Source organism: Ischnura elegans, chromosome 3 (assembly GCF_921293095.1).
Source record: "Ischnura elegans chromosome 3, ioIscEleg1.1, whole genome shotgun sequence".
Lineage (NCBI taxonomy): Eukaryota > Metazoa > Arthropoda > Insecta > Odonata > Coenagrionidae > Ischnura > Ischnura elegans.
In genome coordinates, this window is record NC_060248.1 from 112,698,839 (window position 1) to 112,722,243 (window position 23,405).

General features: G+C 36.4%; 1 protein-coding gene and 1 long non-coding RNA gene across 2 annotated transcripts in view; both read left to right on the forward strand.

The window, feature by feature from the left end:
• Positions 1 to 4,654, forward strand: part of LOC124156378 — a 373,814-nt gene extending 369,160 nt beyond the window's left edge. The window contains exon 4 of the long non-coding RNA XR_006864309.1: positions 4,599 to 4,654. This is a non-coding gene — a long non-coding RNA (uncharacterized LOC124156378). The remainder of the gene's footprint in view (positions 1 to 4,598) is intronic.
• A 32-nt stretch (positions 4,655 to 4,686) lies between these two features.
• The window catches only part of LOC124155247 (focal adhesion kinase 1), a 29,056-nt gene continuing 10,337 nt past the window's right edge, over positions 4,687 to 23,405 (forward strand). The window contains exons 1-15 of the mRNA XM_046528965.1: positions 4,687 to 4,893; positions 6,972 to 7,103; positions 7,903 to 8,034; positions 8,465 to 8,569; positions 9,277 to 9,522; positions 12,227 to 12,304; positions 12,525 to 12,557; positions 14,170 to 14,542; positions 16,511 to 16,552; positions 17,409 to 17,630; positions 18,278 to 18,457; positions 19,260 to 19,476; positions 19,879 to 20,069; positions 20,934 to 21,138; positions 22,946 to 23,025. Of these exons, the coding sequence (XP_046384921.1) occupies positions 4,687 to 4,893; positions 6,972 to 7,103; positions 7,903 to 8,034; positions 8,465 to 8,569; positions 9,277 to 9,522; positions 12,227 to 12,304; positions 12,525 to 12,557; positions 14,170 to 14,542; positions 16,511 to 16,552; positions 17,409 to 17,630; positions 18,278 to 18,457; positions 19,260 to 19,476; positions 19,879 to 20,069; positions 20,934 to 21,138; positions 22,946 to 23,025 (2,443 nt within the window). The remainder of the gene's footprint in view (positions 4,894 to 6,971; positions 7,104 to 7,902; positions 8,035 to 8,464; positions 8,570 to 9,276; positions 9,523 to 12,226; positions 12,305 to 12,524; positions 12,558 to 14,169; positions 14,543 to 16,510; positions 16,553 to 17,408; positions 17,631 to 18,277; positions 18,458 to 19,259; positions 19,477 to 19,878; positions 20,070 to 20,933; positions 21,139 to 22,945; positions 23,026 to 23,405) is intronic.

Sequence of the window (23,405 nt, forward strand, 5' to 3'; positions counted from 1 at the left end):
ACGTCATCGCTTTTTCAAGAGGAGTTTTAGCTGAACCACTAGCGTCAGGCACGCATCACGCTGCGCATGTTCAACTCGAAATAATTCGTAGAAAACCATGCCGTGAAAATAGGCCCGGAACCAGGAGTTTTGTGTGGGGGGTGCAAAGATGTATGCCGCCCCCCCTTCCCCTGATCGTCCCTGGCTTCCTCAATCCCTCTCCCCCACCACTAAAATATAATAAATCCATAAGCTATTATTTTGAGATGCGGCAATTGAAGTTACCACCGTATGTCTACCATTAAGCAGTTTTATTAATATTATCGTTTAATATTTTATAAATAAATCATTATCATAAAATAATTAAATTGGAAAAATTAAATAAATTTTTAAAACATACTTTTCAAATGCCCTTGTCTGAAATCTGTCAACCGGGGCACGTGCCACCTCTGCCCCACCCTAGTTCAGGGCCCTGGTGAAAACAATAATAATGTAACGCCATTGGTTCGGGTTGATGAGACTGGCTCATTGGTAAAGTTTATAAGAAGCATATTGCCTTTTACGTATGTGATAGAAGGTTCGAAAGGAATAAAAACGAACGTCGCGGATTCCCTCGCTCCTTTACCTGTCCTCCGCAATTCTCATGGAGTCGTTACACCCCCCATCATTCCCCGCCGTCTCCCCATTCCGTGCCTTATCTCCACTCGACCCTCCCCTTCCCTCAACCCCCTTCTTCACCGTGGGAGACCATTGCTCACATTTCTCATGATGACAATCGACCACACACTAGAATCCGTTGTTCGCTCCCGTCGTCTCCACCGCAAGGTGAGTGCTCTCTGAAGGATGTATACCTACCACTTAACCCCATCGTTAGGTGTCCGCAACTATCGCCTCCCTTTTTCTTTCGAGTAGTGCTCCCTATTCTTTTTACCCCCAAACGCTCTAGTTCATGTCCCGCCGTTTCTTTGTGATCCAACGATTAAGTTTTTCGCTCGCCACGCTTCCCTAGAGACGGCAGACTATCTTCTCTCTCTCTTTTGGTTTTTGTTAGCTAGCTCGGTCGTATTTTCTCATCTTTGGTTTGCATTGAGCGAGTGAAGTGCCTGCTATTTCTCTTTCTTCTGTTGAATTGTATTCCATAAGTCTTCTCTCTTTTTCTTTCGGTGTAAACATTATATTGCTGATGACGTATTTCGTGAGAATGAAGTGGCTTCCAACACTTCGCCTGCTGTGAAACATTTTTATGGGTGGACGAGCCAATGCGACTACGAGAATTTTATATCGATTGTTGTACCCCCATCAAGAATGCGTTATTACGTTGTGAAGAATTTGCTTCGCAACCATGTGACCAGAGAATACTTTCTTTAATGCGATCGTTCGCATCGTAACACATCTGCAAATTGGTCTGACCTTTCTAATCTCCCTTTTTACCTCTGCTTCCCCGCATTCATCCCTGGCTGGCAGTGAACAGGAATTTCAGGGTTAAAAAAGCGGAGCGGCTTCCCGCGGGATAGTATATTTATTGTCTTGAACCACCTGCATAAAAGCGGAGTGGATATCTTGTGGAGGGGTCATTTGTTTATTATTCAGGGAAATGATACGAGTGAATGGGACTTAAACAACATTGATTTAATCTCTTTTTCGGTGTCTTCACCTATGAGTCGCTTATATTTTAACTAGGCCTCTCTTCTCATTGCATAATTTAATCTATTGATTAATGATAATTTATTTTTATTTTGGTTTTTTAATCATGGTTTTGTTATCGTTTCACCATTAGTTCATCATCCCTCTCCTTCAATCCAGGTGTTCATCCACTATTGCCCCCTGACCACTCTGTAACCTGCTTACGCCTCGTTCATTCCTCTAGGCGTTATTTAAAAGTTTTCTATCCGCGATTTTTCTATTGTATACCACTTTTAAGTTTGAGGCTAAAATTATGTAGAAAAAAAATGCAAAAATCGTGATTGCGAGAATAAATGACGTGGAAATTTATGAAATTTTGTGCCGGAATATGTAACTACTCGGATCATCAAGTTAATCTCGCTAAGCCTACCAGCAATAGTAACATCAAATGCTGAAGTAGCCCGAATTTTTAATTCCATTGTAACCTTCCGAAGTGATGTTGATTTCATTTAGTTTTTCCCCCCTAGAACTCCTTCCTCAGTCTTCCTCTCCGTAGTGTTTTTCTTTACTTTGCGTGTTCAACATTATGGAATATGACTCTTCCGCTCCCATAAAAAATATTTATTTAAATTGTTGTTTCATGGTTGCGAGAGCTATGTGAACTTCGCAGATTGGATGTTTTGAAAAAGATTTATGGCCGTAAACATGAGAGGAAACTGTGATATGTAAGGGTATTATATTTACCTTGAGAGAGATACTTCTGGCTGCTGGTTTTCAGCGGGAGTCATCGCTTTTGCGGGATAAGAGATGAGATCGTGTTCTTCAACGTAAGCGGTTAATTACGATAGAGGAGTGATAGTGGCTGTTGGTAGAAATATGATTGTGCCGTTGCGTCTGCATCTTAAGTTTTCAACGGAACGGAGTGTGAAATGTAATCATTTTTTCAGTGTATTCTCCTTTTTTTTAATTTATGCTGGTCATTTAAGTTTTGTTAAGGAATTGAAAGTGCTCCTGGCTCACTCTCATATTTTAAATTAACGCTTTTAAGGCGCTAAATTCATTTTCTTAATTTTCCTCCATTAGTTATTCTTTTTACGCCTATCAAAAGAAGTTTTGCTTATATTTTTAGTACTGGTATTTGTAGCACTGCTTTTTTATCCTTGAATGTGACTTTGATAAGTCTGAGCAGAGTGTGATTTTTATTTATCATGATAGAAGTTCCCTGAATTTTGTTTTACCACGAGAAAGGAATATTTTCACGCAATTATTAAGAAAATAGGAATGCTTTTCGATGTGAATTTTTAAATCTAATTTATCGAGGCGGGATTTTTTATTTCATCTGCGTATCAAACTTGGTTTTACTTGTGAAACAAAAATTACCTGTAATCAAACAGGGAGAGGGTTTAATGCATTGCATTGATTTAGAAGATGCAATGCATGAAACAATTTTTGTGTTACCTAATAATTTGTGTTATATGGGTTATATGTATAAATTTTCTCCAACGTGGATGCCATCTAATGGGAAATCAACAATTTACTCTTTCTCATTCTTCAATGTTAATTTCTTCTTCTAGTTCATGACAATTTGAAAATGATGCAGAAGAGTATTACTCGCGTATTTTGTCCCCGTGCACTGTAGTGTAATTCAATCAGTAACTCACTTCGGAAAATTATTGGAATGAATTGCCTGTCACTCTCGCAGCATGCCAGCAGAAATCGCCGTCTAGAAAAACGTCCATTCATAGATAATTCTCTTTTTATCTTCATAATACCATTGTTTTCTCGTTATCAAATTTTCCAGCACCCGAATGAAGTGGTTTATATCTTCCCGATGGATCTTATCTCTCTATCTCCTGTGATGTGAATAATTTTTAAACTTAATCAAATGAAAAACTTCTTTTGCCAGATTAGATTTTCCACTAAATATATCTCTTTTATTATGAAATAGATTTGATGTTTGCCAAAGTTTTCTGAGGGTGACTCGAGAAAGCGTGGAAACCGGGGTCGTATGTAATCGGGGTCGTCGGGTTAATTAAAATTGTGAAAGCTTGCCTTCTATTAATCTTTTTTCAAACTGGACCTCCATTGTATAACTTAGAATGGTGTTTGATATGTTATACATGCATAATGCCTCTCTGTTTAGTGCAACTTGGAGAGAATGAAGTCGAGCAGAAAAAAATTGTCTATCCAATCCGAAAAAGTCGTTGATTGATCCTGTCAGGACTGCATTTTTTCTTTAATTATCAGTTCAATTGATATACTTCTGGCTGGAATTCGGGAAAGTCTTAAAAGAGGCGAATCCACAAACCGAGAAATCGTGTAAAAGATTTTTAACTTGGCTCGTAGCAGATTTCGATAATTTTCGCCGCTTTTCTTTGTATTTTATTTAGCTTTCGGACTCTACATCTACATAATACCTTGCAAGCCACCTCCAGAGTATTCAGCAGGGGGTGATCGATATGCAGCATGCAAGAGGATTCCCACATGCACACCACATGGCCATAAAAATGTTCCGCGTATTTACACACATTCATGCAAAGTCAAAACTTGCTATCTGCTCATGAAGGCAATCTACCTGAGAAACTGGAACATGTAAAAAAAATGCTTTTTGAAATACTAGGAAAATTCAGAAACATGCTTAGAGGAATACGTAAGTTAGTAGGCTACGCTTTAAGTTAACTAACCTATCTGTAAGTCCTAACGCTGCCGTTATGGTCTCTTATCGTGGAAATAACGACATTCTGAATGTATCTGTTGTACAGTCTGTCTCTCTTATTTGATGTTTACAATGTGACCTACCGTAGTATGTTGCCGCTCGTAAGATATGGCTAAATTCGTCTGAAAATGAACTGGGAAAGACTCCTGGTTAATTCAAGGGAAATATGTGTTTTTAATATAAATGACTTTGGAAGGAGTTTTTCATTAATGTAGTTCAGTAGAAAATGTATTTTTCCCTCGTCTTTGAGTGACTCAAGATCTTCTCTCTTTCTTTGCAGCCATGAGGCTCAGCCCGCGACCAGGATGAGCAGCAGTAGCTGTTCGGAGGTGGGGGGCCCCGGGGGCGGTGGCGGGGGAGGCGGGCCCATGGGGGGTGGCGGGAGCGACTGCCAGCCTCCGACCTCTTCGGGGGGGGCCTCGCACAACGGACCCGCGTCAGCGCCCGCCACGCTCAACGGCCCCGCCGCGCCCGGCAGCCCAGAGCGCCATGCGGGCTCGGGCGCCACCCTCAAGGTCCACCTGCCCAACGGCGGATTCAACGTCGTCAAGTTCGGCGATGCCATCGACGTCAAGGTGAGCCAGAGTGAGCATGAAATACATCGGCAACGCTTCCAGGGGCGGATTTAAGTGGGGGTCGCGGAAGTCATGAGCCCTCCCCCCAAATTTTATCAAAAATTTTTAATTTTCATTAGGTTAATAGTTTTTGTGCCCTTGTAAAGGAATAAACAGAGGGAGTGAATATGCAAATATATGGCTAAAAGTCCCAAACGTGAGAGAAGCTTGAGTTGTATTTATCGTAGTGCATAGCTCGCCTTACTGTAAAAACGCCCCTCTCTCCATGGGGGGGTATTGCATACTCCCTGGACCCAGGTCATGACCCCCCTCTCCCCAAATTTGATGCTGAATCTACCCCTGAGCCTCTCCCAATCGCATCTCTCTGCAGGAAAAACTAAGATCTGAAATTAGTGATCAGGACACTATGGTTTGAGAAATGAAGTGCAAATGATGTGAACAAGAGTTCTCTTATGTTTCCATCCGGGTCAGTGTATTGGCTATTGTTAATGTTTCCATGGCTACCATGACCATCATCATAAGAGCTGATGACGATAGCAGAGGTAGCCATAGTATTTTTTATTTTATTTTTATTTCCACACCTCTGAAAACAGCACTATTCAGCTTTTACACAAGGGTTTTTGATAACTTTTAACAATCAAACGTGCACAAACATTCATGCCCTGGATAACAGCAACTTAACCAGGCAGGACTTGGACCTGCGACCTTTGGTTTGGCAGCCAAGGAATTTACCCCACCACCACCGAGGCTGGCATTATAGAAAAGCCAAAATCCTGACCCGGTTGGAAACCCAAGAGAGTAAACTCTGAGATCTGTTGATATGCATTCCAAATTCCTGATTGAAGCACAGAAACCAGGAATAAAATCCAAAACTCCTGTTTCTAAACAGAGGTCACTCTGGTGGAATTTTGAAATGGATAAATGTTGATTGGTACCCCTCATGAAGATTGCAGACTCTAGTCAGAAGGAGAGGGTGTTAGGATGGAGACAAAATCACTTCTGGCCTTCTATGCACCAGTCATGATCTGAGTGGGACATAAGTGAGGAAGTTTGAATCTCCACTGTGTAAACCAGTCAATGTTACTTTCATATCTGGCCATCAGCAAAGCCCATGGGCTGTTAGGGTGATAAAGATGGGATGGTTAGCAAAATGGATTGACCAATCTGGCTGGCACAACTTTTCCGTACAGGAACTCCACTCAATGCCTATCTAATCTAATCCCATACACTCCTCCAACATTAAACTTTGTGTAAAAAAATTAAGAATTATATCAATTTAAAAACCTTTTCTCAATAATTGATTGAGCGTATTTTTCATAAAAGCTAATGAGAGGTTGGAAAGCTTTTTACAAGTGATACGTTAGGTGCATAATGGATTTGATATTTCAATACATACTATGCTCACAAATCTGTGGGAATTGGTTTGTTTGTGGTGTATAGTAATTTTATTTTAAGGTACCTCTCATGTGTGATTTTTAGTCTTAAAGGATTGTTTGGATTTGTTGTAGGGTGAGCTACTTTCCCTTAATTACGTGTCAAAAGGAGAAATCATTTGTAAACTGAGTGGAATTGTTACTAGATCAAATATCTGAAATAATTTTTAAAGTAATATTTTAAACTGACCTAGGTGCCATTATCAAGGTGAAATTCTGTTTTTTTTACATGAATACATGATGACACTGGCAATGAGTCTCTGATACATAGTTCAGTTTAATAAAATTTCCTTGTAAATTTTTCAAGTTGTTTTTATAACAGTATGTTAGTTACAATTCTCCACAAATTATTGCCTAGTAAATAATATGTCATTGTTCGGATTTTCGAATTTAGGAAATTGTCATATTTTCGTTGTCATACTCATCCCTCACTTAAAACTATTGTTGAGTGAGAGCAACATTTGATTGGTAGGCAAATATTTTTGTTTAAAAAATGTTTATTTTAATTTTTAAGTGATAAGTAAAACCAGTATTTTCAATTTTTCTTCTTAAACATTTAATTTTTGAATCCCATATAGAAAAAAATGTTGCTTTTTGTCCCAATCTTTTATTTGTTTAACTTATTTTTCAAAATTTGTGTTCCAGGGTATTATCTCTCTGCTCACAAGTCGATTAGCAGTGGGAGAGAGGGCATATCGGAATCTGTATGCCATGCGTCTTCACCATCCACCCACAGGTGATACATACTGGCTCCACCAAGATACCACCATGTACCAGGTAAAACAGAGCTACATATTTTTCCATCCCATGCACCAAAGTCTTTCCGCTTTAAATTTATCTCCTCAGTTAATCTTTGATTACTGTAGCTTTATATATTCTCCCTTTGTAATAGTAATAAAATCACGTAAAGTCTAATGTAATATTTTATCTTTAATAGTTTTTATTTTCCCACTCATGGTTTGCATATAGATTTATCTCAATTATGAGATAAGATTGTATTAAATGCTTCTGTTATCAGTCATTTAGGTAATGACTGTGTTTATTGTCGTTGAAATAGAGGATTTTGATGTCAGAAGCTATTTAATTTGTTTTTTCTCTGGAGATATTTAAAAAAATATTTTTACAATAATATGTTCTTGTCAGTGGCTTAACTAGGAATACGCTTTGGGGGGGATGGGATGGCCTGGGGTGGCGACCGGGGGGTGCGTGGGGTGGAGGGAGGGGGGGTCAACGGCAAATTTTTGTAAAATGACATGCCTGGAAATAAATATTACACCATTTTTGCGCAAAAAATTTAACCTTAAGCAGATTGATTATTACATGTCAAAACTAGGCAATAGCTTTAAATATTTTATTTCCAAGGCTTTTGGGGGGGGGGATCTATCCCCTCATCCCCCCCACCCCCCATAGTTACGCCACTGGTTCTTGTTATAATGGCAATATGATGCCTTTCAATGCCTTTTTTTACTAAGAGCTTTCTGGAACTCAAGATTTGATTATAAATACATGATTATTTTTAAGCAAGCTCTGGTAATTTGCGTTGTGGGATCGATTCTGATTTTATTTTATATTTCAGGTGCAGGAGAAGTATGAAAGTAGGCATCCTCACTTTGAATGGAGGTATGAACTGAGGGTTCGTTACTTGCCTTCAAACCTCCGAGATCTCTATGAAAGAGATAGGGTGACATTTCACTACTATTATGATCAGGTGAGGCTATTGAGGGTGAAATAATACCTATTAGTTTTTATTGCGTAGTCTAGCATATCAACACTTAATCAGAAAGGCTTATTGCATCCTTATATTTCACATTTTTTCATTTCATATAGAACCAAATCAAGTCAAATGATCTATGTCGAATAGATTTATGAATTGTTGGAAATCATCACTGTTTCAGAATGTTAAGAGTAATTAAAATGTCTGTGATGAGGAATGTTACTGTGGCAGTACATTTAAGCATGCTGGTGAATTTTATCACTATTGAGTTGAAGAATATTAATCATAATGAAAACCTTGAGTGCAGAAATATGAAGACTTCCTTAGCATGAAGAGATTACTTGAATTTAATAGTTTCTGCTAATTAGTCTTAAATCTCATTTTAAGTTATAGGATTTTCAAGCATCATAATATCTTATTTCAGGTACGAAGTGATTACCTATCATCGGAGGCATTAGCTAATTCATCTTCTCTTGACCAGGATGCAGCAATTCAGCTCTGTTGTCTTGAAATTCGCCACTTCTTTAAGGTAAAGTGGAAAAATGTGTAACTTTGTCATTTACCAATTTTTCCGTTTTTTTTATTTCTTGAATCTAATTGAACAGAGTCAGTTCAATGCTAAATTATTACCATTCAGCTATCTGCCACATAATGCTAAATCTAGAGGGAACTGGAAAATAAATGTTGCCTTGCATTTTAAAGTAGATTAATGGCAACAAAAAGAAAGCCATGTCTCTTACAAAATTTTCCAAATTTCGTAAGAGATATGGCTTACAAGTTAGATTACATCATAAGGATATTTTCATTTTCATACCGGTAAATATGTGTGGAGAATTTGAGTAATAAGGAAAATTGTGTTTTATTGCTTAATTGTTCAAACCAGTGAGTGTACTTTTATATTGTGTGCATTCTGTCACGTTTCAGAATGCCTCTTCAGTTTTGAGTGGTTTCTATCTATGGTTTCACTCCCTCTACAGAGATATTTATTTGTACCGTTTACTCCTTTACGTGAATTGCAAGCACTTAGCCCATCAAAATGTTAATGATTGTCAATTCTGATTTGAAGTATAAATATTAACCATCATGATGGTTAACATATATATTTCAAATCAGAATATACTGCAGTTAACAATACTACTCAAGTATTTGATGCAATGTATTTTGAATATAGTAAAATTGTATTTTAACATTAACTTTTCTGTTTTACTTCCCTCATTGATATATTTTTTTCTGCAGGATATGCCACAAATTGCTTTGGATAAGAAGTCAAATTTTGAATATCTGGAGAGAGAAGTTGGCTTACATAGGTTCCTTCCTCGGTCAATTCTCTCATCATTAAAACCAAAGGCCCTAAGGAAATTAATCCAGACTCACTTCAAGAAGGTTGCTAACCTCTCCGAGGCAGATTGTATGTTCAGGTTCCTGTCATTGTTGCGCGACCACCATCGCTTCCACCAAGAACGCTTCAGATGTGCGCTTGGGGTAAGTTTTGTCTTTTCCTCATGTCCATGTATTTCTGTACTCTTGTACTAACGTATTTGGGGTTCTGGGACCCTATTCAACATGATACACACAAGTTTTGAACAATATGCAAATTTATGGAATTGCAAAAGATCCTCTGCTTCTAATTGATGGGTCCTGGGTTCAAATCCCTGATGAATTCTGTGGATATCCCCAATATGAAAATATCCAAAGTGGTAGGTGGCAAAGGAGCAGGCCCCCTTTCTATGAATGTCTGTTATTCTCATGCTATTGTGTAGTGTATTAAATATTATTGCATGCCATTTGTTGTCTTCCGATTCACAGCAGGCAATTGTTTGCTGAAAAAAATGTGGGGTTGCCGCCATTAGGCTGTCTCCCACTAGCCCTCGAATGAGTTAGCTCATTGTCACGATATGTCACATATTGGTACCTATTGTATCTTATTTGGCTTTACTAACTAATGGCTCAGGTCATTTGCGCAACGATGGAAGGGTGGGGAAGGTAGGGTGGAGAGAAACCTTGTATGTTTTGGCATTATGCTGAACGAAAGGCACCCTGACGGCTGTGGTTTAATGTCCCATGAAATGGATGGAGTGTTGTTCTTGAAGAGCCCTTCATGAAGCATTCAATCAGGGATTGGGCAGTCTCTGATAAATCTCTGCCACCTCCAGGATTTGAACCAAAACCCTCAGAGTCTCTAACGCACTCTAGTCACCCCACCAACCCAAACCCTTTCTCATGGTATTGGATTGTGAATAATGCACATTTAGGGTTTGGTAAAATCTACCTATCTGAACCAACATTTAGGGCGAAACACTGAATGGGTACCCAGGATGACATTTCCTCCACCTCCTTGTATAGCCCTATCGGCCCCCCTCTGCCTTCTGTGAAGTTTCTAAATTTTTATTACTTGGCTATTTTCTTTTCCTAAGCCCCCATGGAATAATGACAAGTTTATTTTTGTAACTTTCATTAGTTTTTATTGTATGCATTTCTTGAAAAATAAATCAAAAGGGAAAGTATTGTACTTGTGAGCTAAAATATTTGGGCATCGATAAATAACTAAATATGAGTTCATAAAAATGTCCTTTAAGAAAAGCTGTTGATTCGTCAACTAATAAAATTGTCCTTAAACCTTTTAAAGTGTATGAATGAATAATTCTCATTCACCGTCTCTAGTTTGCATGTAAAGGTCATGTATTTGGTGGTAGAATGGAAGGAGGAGCTAAGTTGGGAGGGTGAGGTGCATATGAAACCATATCCTGTCTTCCTTGTCATGCCACAGGAAGTTGTTGATGGCGCTCAAAGATAGGAGGAAAATGTGTGAATGTGAGCTGGGAGTGCTACCTTTGATAAAGCATGCCTAGTATTTCTCTTATCTTCAAACCTTTTATATGTCAACAAATACCTTGCTGCAATGGATTAGGTGACTGTGATCCACTAGGTATTGTTCATTATGCTCTAGTTATGAAACAATTATTTTCTGTGATTTTAGGGCAAGTTTTCCAAGCATATCTTTACTGTTGGGAATTGTATTCTGTTATTATTTTTAGTGTTTTGATTGTATTTTGAGTGTTATGAAACTGAGCTCTGCATTGCTTTTAACACCCAAAAGTATGGCCGCTTAGTTATCAGGGGTAAAGCAATAATTCATGTGTGCCGCTGCTAAAAGTGGGTAAATTTTTCCACCAATAGGGGGTAAATTGTTTGAACTGTACTAGTGTATTAACATTGATTGTTATTAGGAATTGAATCATTTATATAAATGGAAGCATAATAAATATTTCATATTCTGTAGGTGTATATAATGCTTTGATTAGTAGTTTGTATGCTCAGTATATGTATTTTCAGTCAGATTTCACATCATGTACTTCCTGATAAAGGAGAAATTAAGTATGAAGTTCATGTGACACAAGTAAATGTATGAAATATGTTTCATTAAATTACTAACATTGCATTACTTTTTATTTTTATATTTTTTGAGATAGTATTAAATTCATTTTAAAAGTCATTGATACAGAATTGACCAAAATAATCCATCTCTGTTTTCAGGAACATCAATAAAGGTATTTAAGGTTTGAGTGTGTAAAGCCTCATTCCCAATAACTCGACTCAATATCATCATGGCCTGTTAAGTTAAATATTCCACAAATATCATAATGTATCAATTGTGAAACCGGTTTAAGAAACTTTCAGTTGTTCATGTGGCTGTTGACAAAATTTATTCCTTGCTACTGGATAATTTGAGGAGAAATTGGTGGGTCTCACTGTTAATGTCTATTCCAAGTCGATTTATGTGGCTTTTAAGTTGTTGTGAACCATTGGATGTATTTCTCATGTTTTAAATGCTTAGGCCTAGTTAAGTCAACAGAAGTTGATGTGAATGAGACCTAATTGCTTCCCGGCATTAGTTAATACTGTAGAAGTGTTTATTATGGCTTTAAAATTTCACGCTGTTGGCATCGAAAGATTTAACATCATTTATAGAATGCTTCAATTGATGTCCTCGTCAATGTTTGTGGTCTTCCTTTTGAAAGTGTATTTTTAAATTTACAATAAAAATTGGTGCTACAAATAAAGTCTCTAACGTGGATCAACAGTCTTTGGAATGTTCAATATGGCAATCCATAATAGCCCTCTAATTGTGATTTCACATGAATTGATAATCTGTATTCTAAATTTTATTGTGCTCTCTTATTTCCAGTCCGGGTGGTCAATACCAGTGGAATTAGTTATTGGTCCTGACCTTGGAATTTCGTACATGACTCATAGAGGCACTGCAGTAAGTTTCAAGTTTTTTGTGTTTGCCTTTATTTTGGGCCAAAAATATTTGTTATGAAATGCAGTTTTTGTTGTTATTAATGTTTGTCAGAATTTCCTAACTTTTATAACTTTTATGATGTTGTATTTTGAATGTGATTATTTGATATTGTTGTTAATGAAGTGGCTCTTAGAGAATCGCATGTAATATTCCTGCACTTTTTGTGGATTCCTGTATGTAGAGAGGCACCAGGAGCCATGCTACATATTTACTAGTAAGTATAGAATCTGCGAAGTCTAAACCAAGATCTTTGATTGGACCTCCCAGTACATTTTTTTTCATATGGCTTTCATGCTATGTGCATTTGCTTGAGATGTGAATGTAAGCATTACTCAGAAATTTAAAATGCCAAAAAATTCTATTTTATTATGGTTATCATCTTATCATCAATTTTCTTGTTCTTAAGCTGTCTTGATGCATATTGCCTCTTTCTTATTTTTTATTTGAGTGAGTAACATGCATGGTAGGACTACATTGTAAGTATACTTATATCTATAGACAGTGGTGCAGCGAGAGCGTGGGGTTTTGGGGGATAAACCCCCCCTAGAGCTAAGAGAAAATTTTAAGTTTAATCCATTTTACTTAATTGGATTAATATTACTTAGAGAGTAGTGTAAAGATTAATAAAATACCACTCAGGAAGCCATAAAACTCACCATTTTGAACCATTTATCTTGAAAATTTTCTGGGGGAGGGTCCCTGCACCTCCCGCATACCCTAGAGTGTACTTCATACCCATCAGACCTCTCAGTAATAGTTGCGCCTAAACCCCCCCCCCCCCCCCCCTAGTTGCGTAGTTGTGCCCCTCTCTATAGATACCATATTTTTTGCCTAGTCGTGCTTGTATTTTTATGCTTTGGTGCTTCTTTTTAGCTAATTGAGTGTTATGTATCCATGATGCCAATTGACAATTTACTCAATGATGCTTATTTCTGAATGTAATAGGGCTTTTTTCATAATATGGCCAGAGTGGAGTGGGCATGTGACTCAGTGCTGTAAAGGTTCTCTGAGACAAACTTTACATTTTGGCTGCTCGAGAGTTTTTTTGTTATATGTGGTGGTTTGAGTTTATTTTATCACAATATTTTTAACATGACATTTTAGAATGTAAAAATATTTCAGATTCTGGGAATGGTCTTATGGGGACTTCTTGGACATGCATTGAAACACTCCTTTGTTAAGTTATGCTGTAAGTGAATCTGTGACTTAGGGTGCAGCTAGAACTGAAGAGCATTTCATCATTCTTTTTTGTGTTTTTTTTTTAATGTCGAATGGGGAAAATATTATGCTGAGGATTAAGTATGTTAAGCAATGAAGTTGTTTTAACTAATCTTATTCTTAATATTTTCCTGAGATAATGTGACCTTTTTCTGAGATTCAAGAGATTTTTTGTTGGCCAATCTAGGCTCCAATGCAAAATCATTTCAAGTAAAAAATTTTTTTGTTAATTGTCTTGACAGCTTTCTATGTATCTCTCACTTGTGATTTCAAGATATCAAAGCTTTTTTCTAATGAGAGCACATTTTGCTGCTTTTGCCAAGATGTCGATTGTATTGCTCATGCAACTATGAAAGAATCATCATAACTAATTGTAAGTCATATTGACCAGCATGCTAGCTTTTTGCACTCCTTCCTTCCAATGTCCTGCTGTTGTATATGCAAAATGTGCGAAGTTTTTGTCAAGCCAAATTAAATTGTCATGGCCTTCTACTAATTGTCTTGCTGGTATATATATCAATTGGTGCACTTTAGCTTTGAAATGCACCCTCTTTGTCATTGTTCACACTGTCACTCATTGCTCTGTCTTTCTCTCTCTCAAACATCAGCCGGTGAGGATGGCTGACTTTGACCGCATCCAATCAATAGAGACTGTGGTTCCTGGCAGTGATGGTTCCATACCAATGTCTTCATCGTCCCCGAACAGTGGTGGTGGTGCCCCTTCCTCTGGTGCAGCAGTCTCGTCGTCCTCCTCTGTGTCTGCGACCTGTGAAGTGCATCAGCACAGTGGTGGGGGTGGGGCAAATGCTGGGAAAGTGAGTGAGGCCGCCAAGGCTATAGTCAAGCTGCAGGTGGCTGGAGCGTCGGAATCCCTCTCGGTGACCTGCCCTTCCCTAGACGTTGCCGAATCCATGGCTGACCTCATCGATGGCTACTGCCGATTAGCCTCAGGGAACGAGAGCTCATTTTGGACCCGAAAAGGTAAAGCCAAAATTTCTTTTACCCCGGAAATGAGAAAAATGCCAGAGTTTTTACATTATTATTTATCTGTGAATGTGGAAATAATTTGAAGATAATTGGCTCAAATTGAATGGTTCGCTGCCTGAAATAAGGTTGTGAGCCAGAGCACAGTGTGGATTAAAGGGCATAAAGGAATTGATGTAAGCCTTGTGCATGATTTATTAGAACTTTAAATATGGAGTGAAACTTAAAATATGGAGTGTTGGAGATTTTCAGCTTCAATGTGTGTTACTAAGTCCTGTGCATTACTGGGTGGTTGAGTCTGGAAGGCAATTGTGAAATGGATCTCATTCATTAAATTGTTTCTTCCATCAGTTCTTTGTCAATGAATTCATGTTAAAATTATAATAGTTTAATTTCAATTGATTTGCGAGGGCAACTTATGCTTTTACTAATTGCTATTCGTTAAGAAAAGGTGCATTTCAAAATGGTAATACAAAGCTTGAAATATGCTCTTCTGATGAATATTCTTAAAGTAGGTAATTATGGGGATAAATTTTTATGAGGTGTGATGTGGGGTAGCCAGGAATTTTGTTTGGGGAGGTCCAAAACCAGGGGGGAATTTTTTTGAAAAACCGGGTACTAAGTGGAGGGTTTTAAACTAAGTTTAATACTTTTCATGATCGAAAAAAAACTTAATTTCTCCAGAGAAATCTTTTGTGAATTCATGGTTTTTCAATGCTTTGTTTTCTTTTTTGAAGGAAAGTAATTGTTCTTATATTTCGGGGGTGGTGTCTAGACCTCCCGGACTTGCTACGGCACTGGAGGTGTGTTATAATCTTAACAATAGAATACTTTTGTTGGAGAATTTTTTATATGGATTGAAATTTTTACAGAAATCTTACTTCCAATATAACCTGGGATAATTTGACCTGTTTTAAGTAGTACCTCAATCCTTAGTTCCTTAGGTTATGCCTGTGAGATGTGAGAGGTTATTTCAAACTGATAACTCTCTAAGAAATTAGAGAAATATTTTTGTTTTACCAATGGTGGTATGATCACTACTCATTGAAGTACCATTTAACCAGGAGGATTTTGTTTAAACTGTTCATAATGATTTAACTGAACGAAGTTTAACATAGGTGTCTCAGTCAGTAAACTTTCAAGCTAATATTAAGTATACCATTTGTACATAAATTTCATGAATCACCCCACATAAGGGCGTTACATTTTGAAAAATGAAAGGCTAAAATATTTTATTTAGAATTCAGTTTAAATCACTTCCGGTGATGCTTGGTAGAATAAGGTGGTGGCCCACTGGATCAGTAGCTTGACTTTCAATCAATGTACCTACATGAGGTTGAGGCCTGACTAGAGATTTTTTATTTAAATTTTATAGCAATCTTCCCTGGAATTCTAAAATCCTCACTTTTTTCTAATTTAAGTCCTTCTAATATGTTACATGAGCGTCTTCACATGATGCAGGCATTTTGTTCATTAGTTTTCAAACTTGGGTTTGCCTTTTGTTTGTGTTTATTTGATAACATCTCTATATTTTTATAATTTCACATCACTAAGACATAAGATAATTAGTGAGCCATCTTTGTATTTAAATAACCTGATTCTGTAATGTTTGATAAATAATAATCCATTCAAAAAAATTTTTGTTGATTGAAGTAATTTACAAAGAAACAGGATGGCATATCAGGATTCTCTGAAGACTTCCCTTTCGAGAAATACTGTCCGTTAGGACTGCAATGTTGTGTTTGAGATTTTTAACCACTTAACAACATGAAATGCGACATCCCTGTCGTATCATTTTTAATAACTATGCAAACCATCAAAAGTCAGGGGCCTCTTGTCCTAAATGATGTCCCTGTAGTGTTAATGCAAATTGTCACTCTTTCTGCCTGCCTTGCATTCAGTGCACTAATTTCATCATGAATATTCTCCGACTAACATTTTGCATTGTGCTCAATTATTTACAAGCTCTTCCAAGGAAACAAGCTACCTGTACATGCTCTAGCAAAGGTTAGTTTAACTCTAAGAAGGAATTGATGTGGTTGCCAAAGATGTGTGAAGCATGTCAGTCTGTGTTGTTGTAGGACTATTGCAGGGTATGAAAATTTACATTGTCGGCATATAAATTGTGGTTTCTGCTTGTGAATTATGCTTGGTGTTTCTTAAATTAAACTGACTACTTTATAAAAGTGTCTGATTTTATGTTCTGCTTAGATTAATGCATTTCCCCCTTATTTTTTATTTATGTTTCTGTTACGTTGAATAATTTCTCGCATACTAGTCATTATCTTAAATATTAAGCTACTGACATGCATGATTGACTTTTTATGATAAAGGCTGCTTGTATGTACGAAGTATTAATTTTGTGTCGTGTGCATATTGTGCCTGTAAACAATGTGCCAGAATTATATTGGTGATTGATAACCATTGACATAATGTTATGGGTAATATATTGAGACTATTCTAGGGGGCCAAGTATTTTACTTTCATCTACCTGTATTATTTGCTCAACTTCAAAATTTTGTTAAGGGACAAATGTTTGGAATTTCTAGATGAAATGCTCCACGTGCTGCAACATATTGTGCTTGTCCATTTTACACTGCGCGGATAACAACAATAATGGATGTCCAACCATATGCTGAAATAAATCAGCAGGTTTTGTGTAGTTTTTATTTCAATATGATGAGTGAAAACTTCTTTATATGTATTTATTGCATGCTTAAGTGCTATGTTCAGGTGCCGTTTTTATTATGGTTTTATACGTAGTATTCAGGTTTACCTCTCACTCAGAGACACACAGTTCTAGTACAAATTATACGGCTGATGATTTCTGTGAAAGTGAAACAATCCTCTTTGCATTGAACAGATCTCCATCCTCCCAAGTATCGAAGCAGCAGTAGTGGGAGCAGTCGCCATGCCAGTGGAACCAACAGCCCTGAGAGGAGTGGGATAGGGACGCCAGGAGGGGCTGGTGCTGGGAGGGGTTCATCACCTGCTGGTCCCACGCAGACAGCCCCCACCGGCACCATGCTCTCAGAAGACTATGCGGAGATAGTGGACGAGGAGGGTGACTACTCAACGCCAGCAAGTGAGTTATCTGGGAGCAATGTTTTCATTGCTTGGATAGTTTTTAACCTAATTTCTCAGCCCATTCATCGCAAAACGTTTTCACTATGCAATCCTCAAAAATGGATGGATGTTTTCTTTTCTCTCTCATATTAATTTGATCTCTCAGTAATCTGCATGGTCGTCAAGAATGGATTAACAGATACCAAAGGACTATGACTACGTATTCACTATAAGTAAAAAGTGAATGTGCAGTCATTATCCCAGAATATTTTGTTCCCTGACTTTACTGTTCAGTTGTAAGTTGGGAGGTTTACTTCAAAATTGCCTTGTAATTCTTCAGGTAAACAAGTAAATAATGATGGAATGATACTCTGTTGTTGGTTCTGAGTGCAATCAAATCGGTTTATCCTGAAGAGACTATTTAATTGCATAATCATATGAAATTGGATAGTTATTTCTATCCCCAAGTTTCTGAGCTAGACTGTATATAGCTGTGCAGTATTTTACTTGATGATGAGGTTAATGATATATCTTTTTGCTTCATGAAATGTGTTTAATTTTTTGATCTTTTAGACTTAACAACCATCATTTTAGCCTCTCCTTAAGAAGTTTATTTACTTTTTATTTATTTGTATCTTAACAATTTCTATTTTTTGTCTTATATAGCTCGAGACTATGAATTGGAAAGGGCTCAAATAGAGCTTGCAGAAATCATTGGCGAGGGTCAGTTTGGTGATGTTCATAAAGGAATGTATCGTGGCCCTGGTCAGCCTATTCCTGTTGCTGTTAAAACATGCAAAGCTGATGCTGACATTGCCACTGCTGAGAAATTTTTAGAAGAAGCTTGTGAGTATTTTTTGTTCAAATGAATGGTATTGATAGACTTATGAGTGGAATGTAAAATGATAGTTAAATTTTTTCTTTAAATCTTGTGATAAGAATTCTGAAATAGCACGCTAAAAATAATAAAATTGTTGATTGGTAATTTTGTTCTTGAAAATTAATGTGGATTTACCAAAATAACCATGAATTATTGCCTATAGGATGATTTTGAAATATGGGTAGGCCAGGTAATATTTTGGAGGGGTGATACGTTTATGGGCACATTTTTGCCTATGGAAGTTCACTGCAATACCTGCAGATGATCAAAAGTTGAAATATTGCTGAAAATTTGCTTTTGGCAGGTGAAGAGTGAAGGAAAGGAAAAGAAAATTTGTGACTTTTTGGGTTGGCCATGCCCTTAAAATTTTTTTCAGCTCTAGTATAAGTATGTAATTAAGATTTAATAGATAATCTCTAATTATTCTGTAATAATGTTTTTTCTTTGCAAATTTTTTTTCTATGAGATACCAAAGTTGATTTTAACTTGGCGTTAAAGCATAACCACTGAATTTATTTTGCAAAAATTCTGAATGTTGACATCCCCAAAGGAGCTTTCTGATATTACCTGTGTTAGCTGTTGCTATACATATTGTAGGCACAGTTGTCTTTATGCAAAAATTGTTTCAAATCTTGATTCATTTTGTGTATATGTAGATAAAGAGTGGAGCTGATTGGCTCCATAAATTTAAATAAGATATTTATTTAAATCACGGTAGCATCTTTGATTATTTAAGCTAAGCTTTGTGTTTATTTTTTTTATTTTCAGATATTATGCAGCAATTTGACCACCCTCACATAATAAAGTTGATAGGTGTTTGTTCTGATAGCCCAATTTGGATTGTGATGGAATTGGCGAAGCTAGGAGAGATGCGGGCATACCTTCAGAGTAATGCCCATCGATTACACCTAGCTACTCTACTTCTGTATACCTTCCAGCTCTCTACTGCCCTTTCATATCTTGAGTCAAAGAAATTTGTCCATCGGTAAGTTTATTTGAATCTTATTAGAATCAATAAAGTGTTTATTGGGAAATTATATGAATGAGTGTAAAAATTGTACATTTTGTTGGTGATTAAATTATATTTAATGAAATTGAATGGTAATTTGAATTTCAAATTTTAACTTAAGCCTAGAGTGTTTATTTTTTATTATAATTTATTTCTGGTTCAAGAACTATTTTAAAATTCTAGTTGTGATGATTCCTATAAGAAAGTTCTTATTTTTTTTATTTCTTGGAAATTAAGATTTTTTTCCAAAATTTTTATTCTATTTTTCAATCTATGCATATGCTGAGTGAATTAGTTTTAAATTTTTGGTATGCTTCAGTATTGTTGTGATTTATCAAATAAGACTGTGTAAAAGACAAGAATTTCTTTATTTTTCAGTGATATAGCAGCACGCAATGTTCTTGTATCAAGCCACAATTGTGTGAAGCTAGCTGACTTTGGTTTGTCCCGCTGGGTTGAAGATCAAAGCTACTATAAAGCATCAAAGGGAAAACTTCCAATCAAGTGGATGGCGCCTGAGTCTATTAACTTCCGAAGGTTTACTACAGCCTCGGATGTCTGGATGTTTGGTAGGTAGTTTCATTCATTGGTGAATTTTGAATCTGAAAGGCATAAAAATATTACATTGGTTCATTTAGTGCACATTTAGCTTACATACTGGCCCTACGTATCAGGATATTATAATTTAGCTACCACAGTGCTGTGAATGCATATTTTGTTTGGTTTACGCACTACTCATAAATATTTGCCAACATTTTGAGGTCATTTTGAGGAATTACAGTATAATTTTTAATGCTATCTTTTGCCCGATTTGTTGATGAACTCTGCTATTTTTCAGGAAATATATTTTCTTATTCATTTGTTTTACTCAGAATTGTCATTTTTACTTTATTTTAGCCTGTGTCATGATGTCTGTATACATACTTTCAATAACTGTTTTCAAGCATATGACATTATGTTTTTCAGTCTGAATAAATCTAGCAAATATCAGAAAAAGTTAGTTAATTCAATTTCCAAGATTGAGGAAAAATTCCACTCTCAAAGTAAACCCATTTTTATTGGTCTAAAATGGTGATCAATCCTATGTTAAGACTGATGCTTTGCTATCATTTAGGTATCGTCCGATAGCAAATAATTTTTATGGGTAAAATAGGTATTAAAATTCATGTGGTTTATATATCATCAATCGTTTGCTGCCAGTTAAGGAAGTATTGTAAGAAGTAACCTTTGAACAGTGAGAAAAACCTTTAATAATTTGGTCAGCCCTATGACGCAATTTGTGGGAAAAATGAATTACAGTATGCTAAGTTATGGGATGAAACCTCTCAACGTTTTATTTAAGTTCTCATGGATAGGATATCTATTCTGATGTAATGTTCCTGTTTTCATTTTCTTTCTCAAGATACTTGTTTATGCTTTGTTTGAATTTGTAGGTGTCTGCATGTGGGAGATCCTCATGTTGGGAGTGAAACCTTTCCAAGGAGTGAAGAACAATGATGTCATAGGAAAAATTGAGAATGGGGAGCGGTTAGCATTACCACAGTCATGTCCTCCTCGCCTCTACTCTCTGATGTCTCAATGCTGGTCATATGAGCCGTCAAAGCGACCGTCTTTCAAGGAAATCAAGGAAGTTTTAAAGTGAGTTTTTTCTTTCTTTGCTGTAGCCCTCCACACCTTGCTTGCTATTTTTTGTTACTATTAGGTATACGTACAGACCCCATTGAATTTTTATCTATGTTTTCTTGGCAATTTGGTGTGTCTGTTGCAGTGGTGCAGCAGGGGGGAGGGGTTTCAGTGGATAAAACTCTCCCCAGAGCTCGAAGAAATTTTAAAATTTAATCCATTTGACTTCAGTGGATAAGTATTACTTATGAAATAGTGTAGGGATTGATAAAATATCCCTCAAAAAACCATATAACTCACAATTTTGAACCATTTATCTTAAAAATTTTCAGGGGAGGGCACCCAAATCTGTTAAATTCTGTACCCCCAGTATAAGTTGCACCTTTTTAACCCCCAATAGCCTTAATTCCTAGCTGTGCACCTGGCCTGTTGATTGGCTGTTATGCTCCTACCAGTAGTGGAGGATGTGAATCAATGTGCTTAGTCTCTATCTTTGTAAAAGGTGTACTGTGCATTTTAAGTGAAAAAATGATTGGAAATCAAAACTGCGAATAGTTCCACACCCTGAAAGTCATTGGGAAGGTAATGTCAATAAAATAATCCATTTTTGGGTTATGCAACACCTTAAAAACAGCTGTCTCAGTGTTCAATGCAAAAGATTTTTGTTCTTATGGCCAATTTTATCCATGTTATAATTTATAATTACTACTCAAGAAAGGTGCAGAACACGTCTTATAGTTTAGACATTCCATTACTGTGCAGTGTGCAACTGGAAGTATTAGAAGAAGTCCCAGACTTCTTCAGCATGAAAACATCCAAAATTTTTGTGGATAGAAGAATAATTGTAATCTAAACATTTACATATTTGCATTTATTACACACTCTAGAACAACTCGGTTACTACTGATTTTGATTCCTCCGGTACCGAGCACTTCCTTTCTGAAGTGCCATCCTGGAATTCAGAATTACTCTTGAAAATTGTAAAATATATTTCTATATTTTTTCTTGGGGTAATATTATGGAATATCATCTCTCTTTACTTGCTGTTACAATGTTTTGGATTTTCGTGATTTTAATGAGAAAGATGTCATTGAGAAAATTTTTACTGCCGGATTTTCTTTATTTGTGATCCTGCCAACATTTCTACAATCATTTATAAATTCATTTTCAATGTATTATGAACTAGGAGCTTAAAAAGAATATCAAAATTCACCAAAATTTTATACTCTCTTCATCAACCTTACGTTTTTCTTTACAGTTATTATTCTTTAAGTCCAATGGATTTATTTTCTCAGTACACGAGGTGAATAAGTCACAATTTTGTGTTAAAACAGAGTGTTGATGAAATTTTCTATTTTTTTGCAGACAATTTCCTTCTTTGGTGATAAAAATCAATTCGCAAAATTTGTTAAAATTGGTATTATTATGGCTGGTGATGATGTTTTCTCTTGAAAAGCATTGAACTTGGATTAAAAATAATTGATATTTTCACGATAGTATATGACAAATATATGTATTGGGGTCTCTTGAATGCCTCAATGGTACCCAACATAAAAATATGAGGGTCAGAACCAGAGGGTTTATGGACTCAGCCTATAATGTGTGCAGCAATTTTCGATTGTTTTGTCCAGTTATGTTTTAGATGTAACGGAAATGTCATATTTTCTACACAATTTACTTTTGTCTTTATGCTGCTAGTGTACCTACTTTTGATTAAATAGTACTATACCATTTACAATTTTCTTAAAATAATTAGTATTATGATTCAATTTTCCCTGGTTCACTCAGGCTCCTACTTCATTTTTAATGTGTCCTCTTACAGTGAAATTCTTCTTGAAGAAAGACACCAGCAGCAGGAAACCATGAGGAGGGAAAACAGGAGAGTCCAGGCTATGTCTTGGGGTGAGTGTTTGAGGTTGGCCTGTTTATTTATGAATTACATAGGTAGTATAATGTTGAGAATGCAGTTCAGGTGGGATAAGTGGAAAAAAACAAATCAGAAATGCCTTACGCTTCCTCCCTGAATTGAATGAATTTAGTGTAGTAACCATTTTCTGAATTTGCCTGTATATAATTTAACCCTCAATCATATGATACTCAAAGGATACTGCTTCTACTGTTGGATAAAAAACTTTATTGCTTAGCATAAATATTCATGACACGCATTTAATTCATTTAGCTTTATACATTATTTAATAAAGGAAAAGTGCTGGTATTTCTTGAGTATCTGCTTTGATATAAGTTAAGATAACAAAATGTCACCATGAGAGTGATTTTGAATT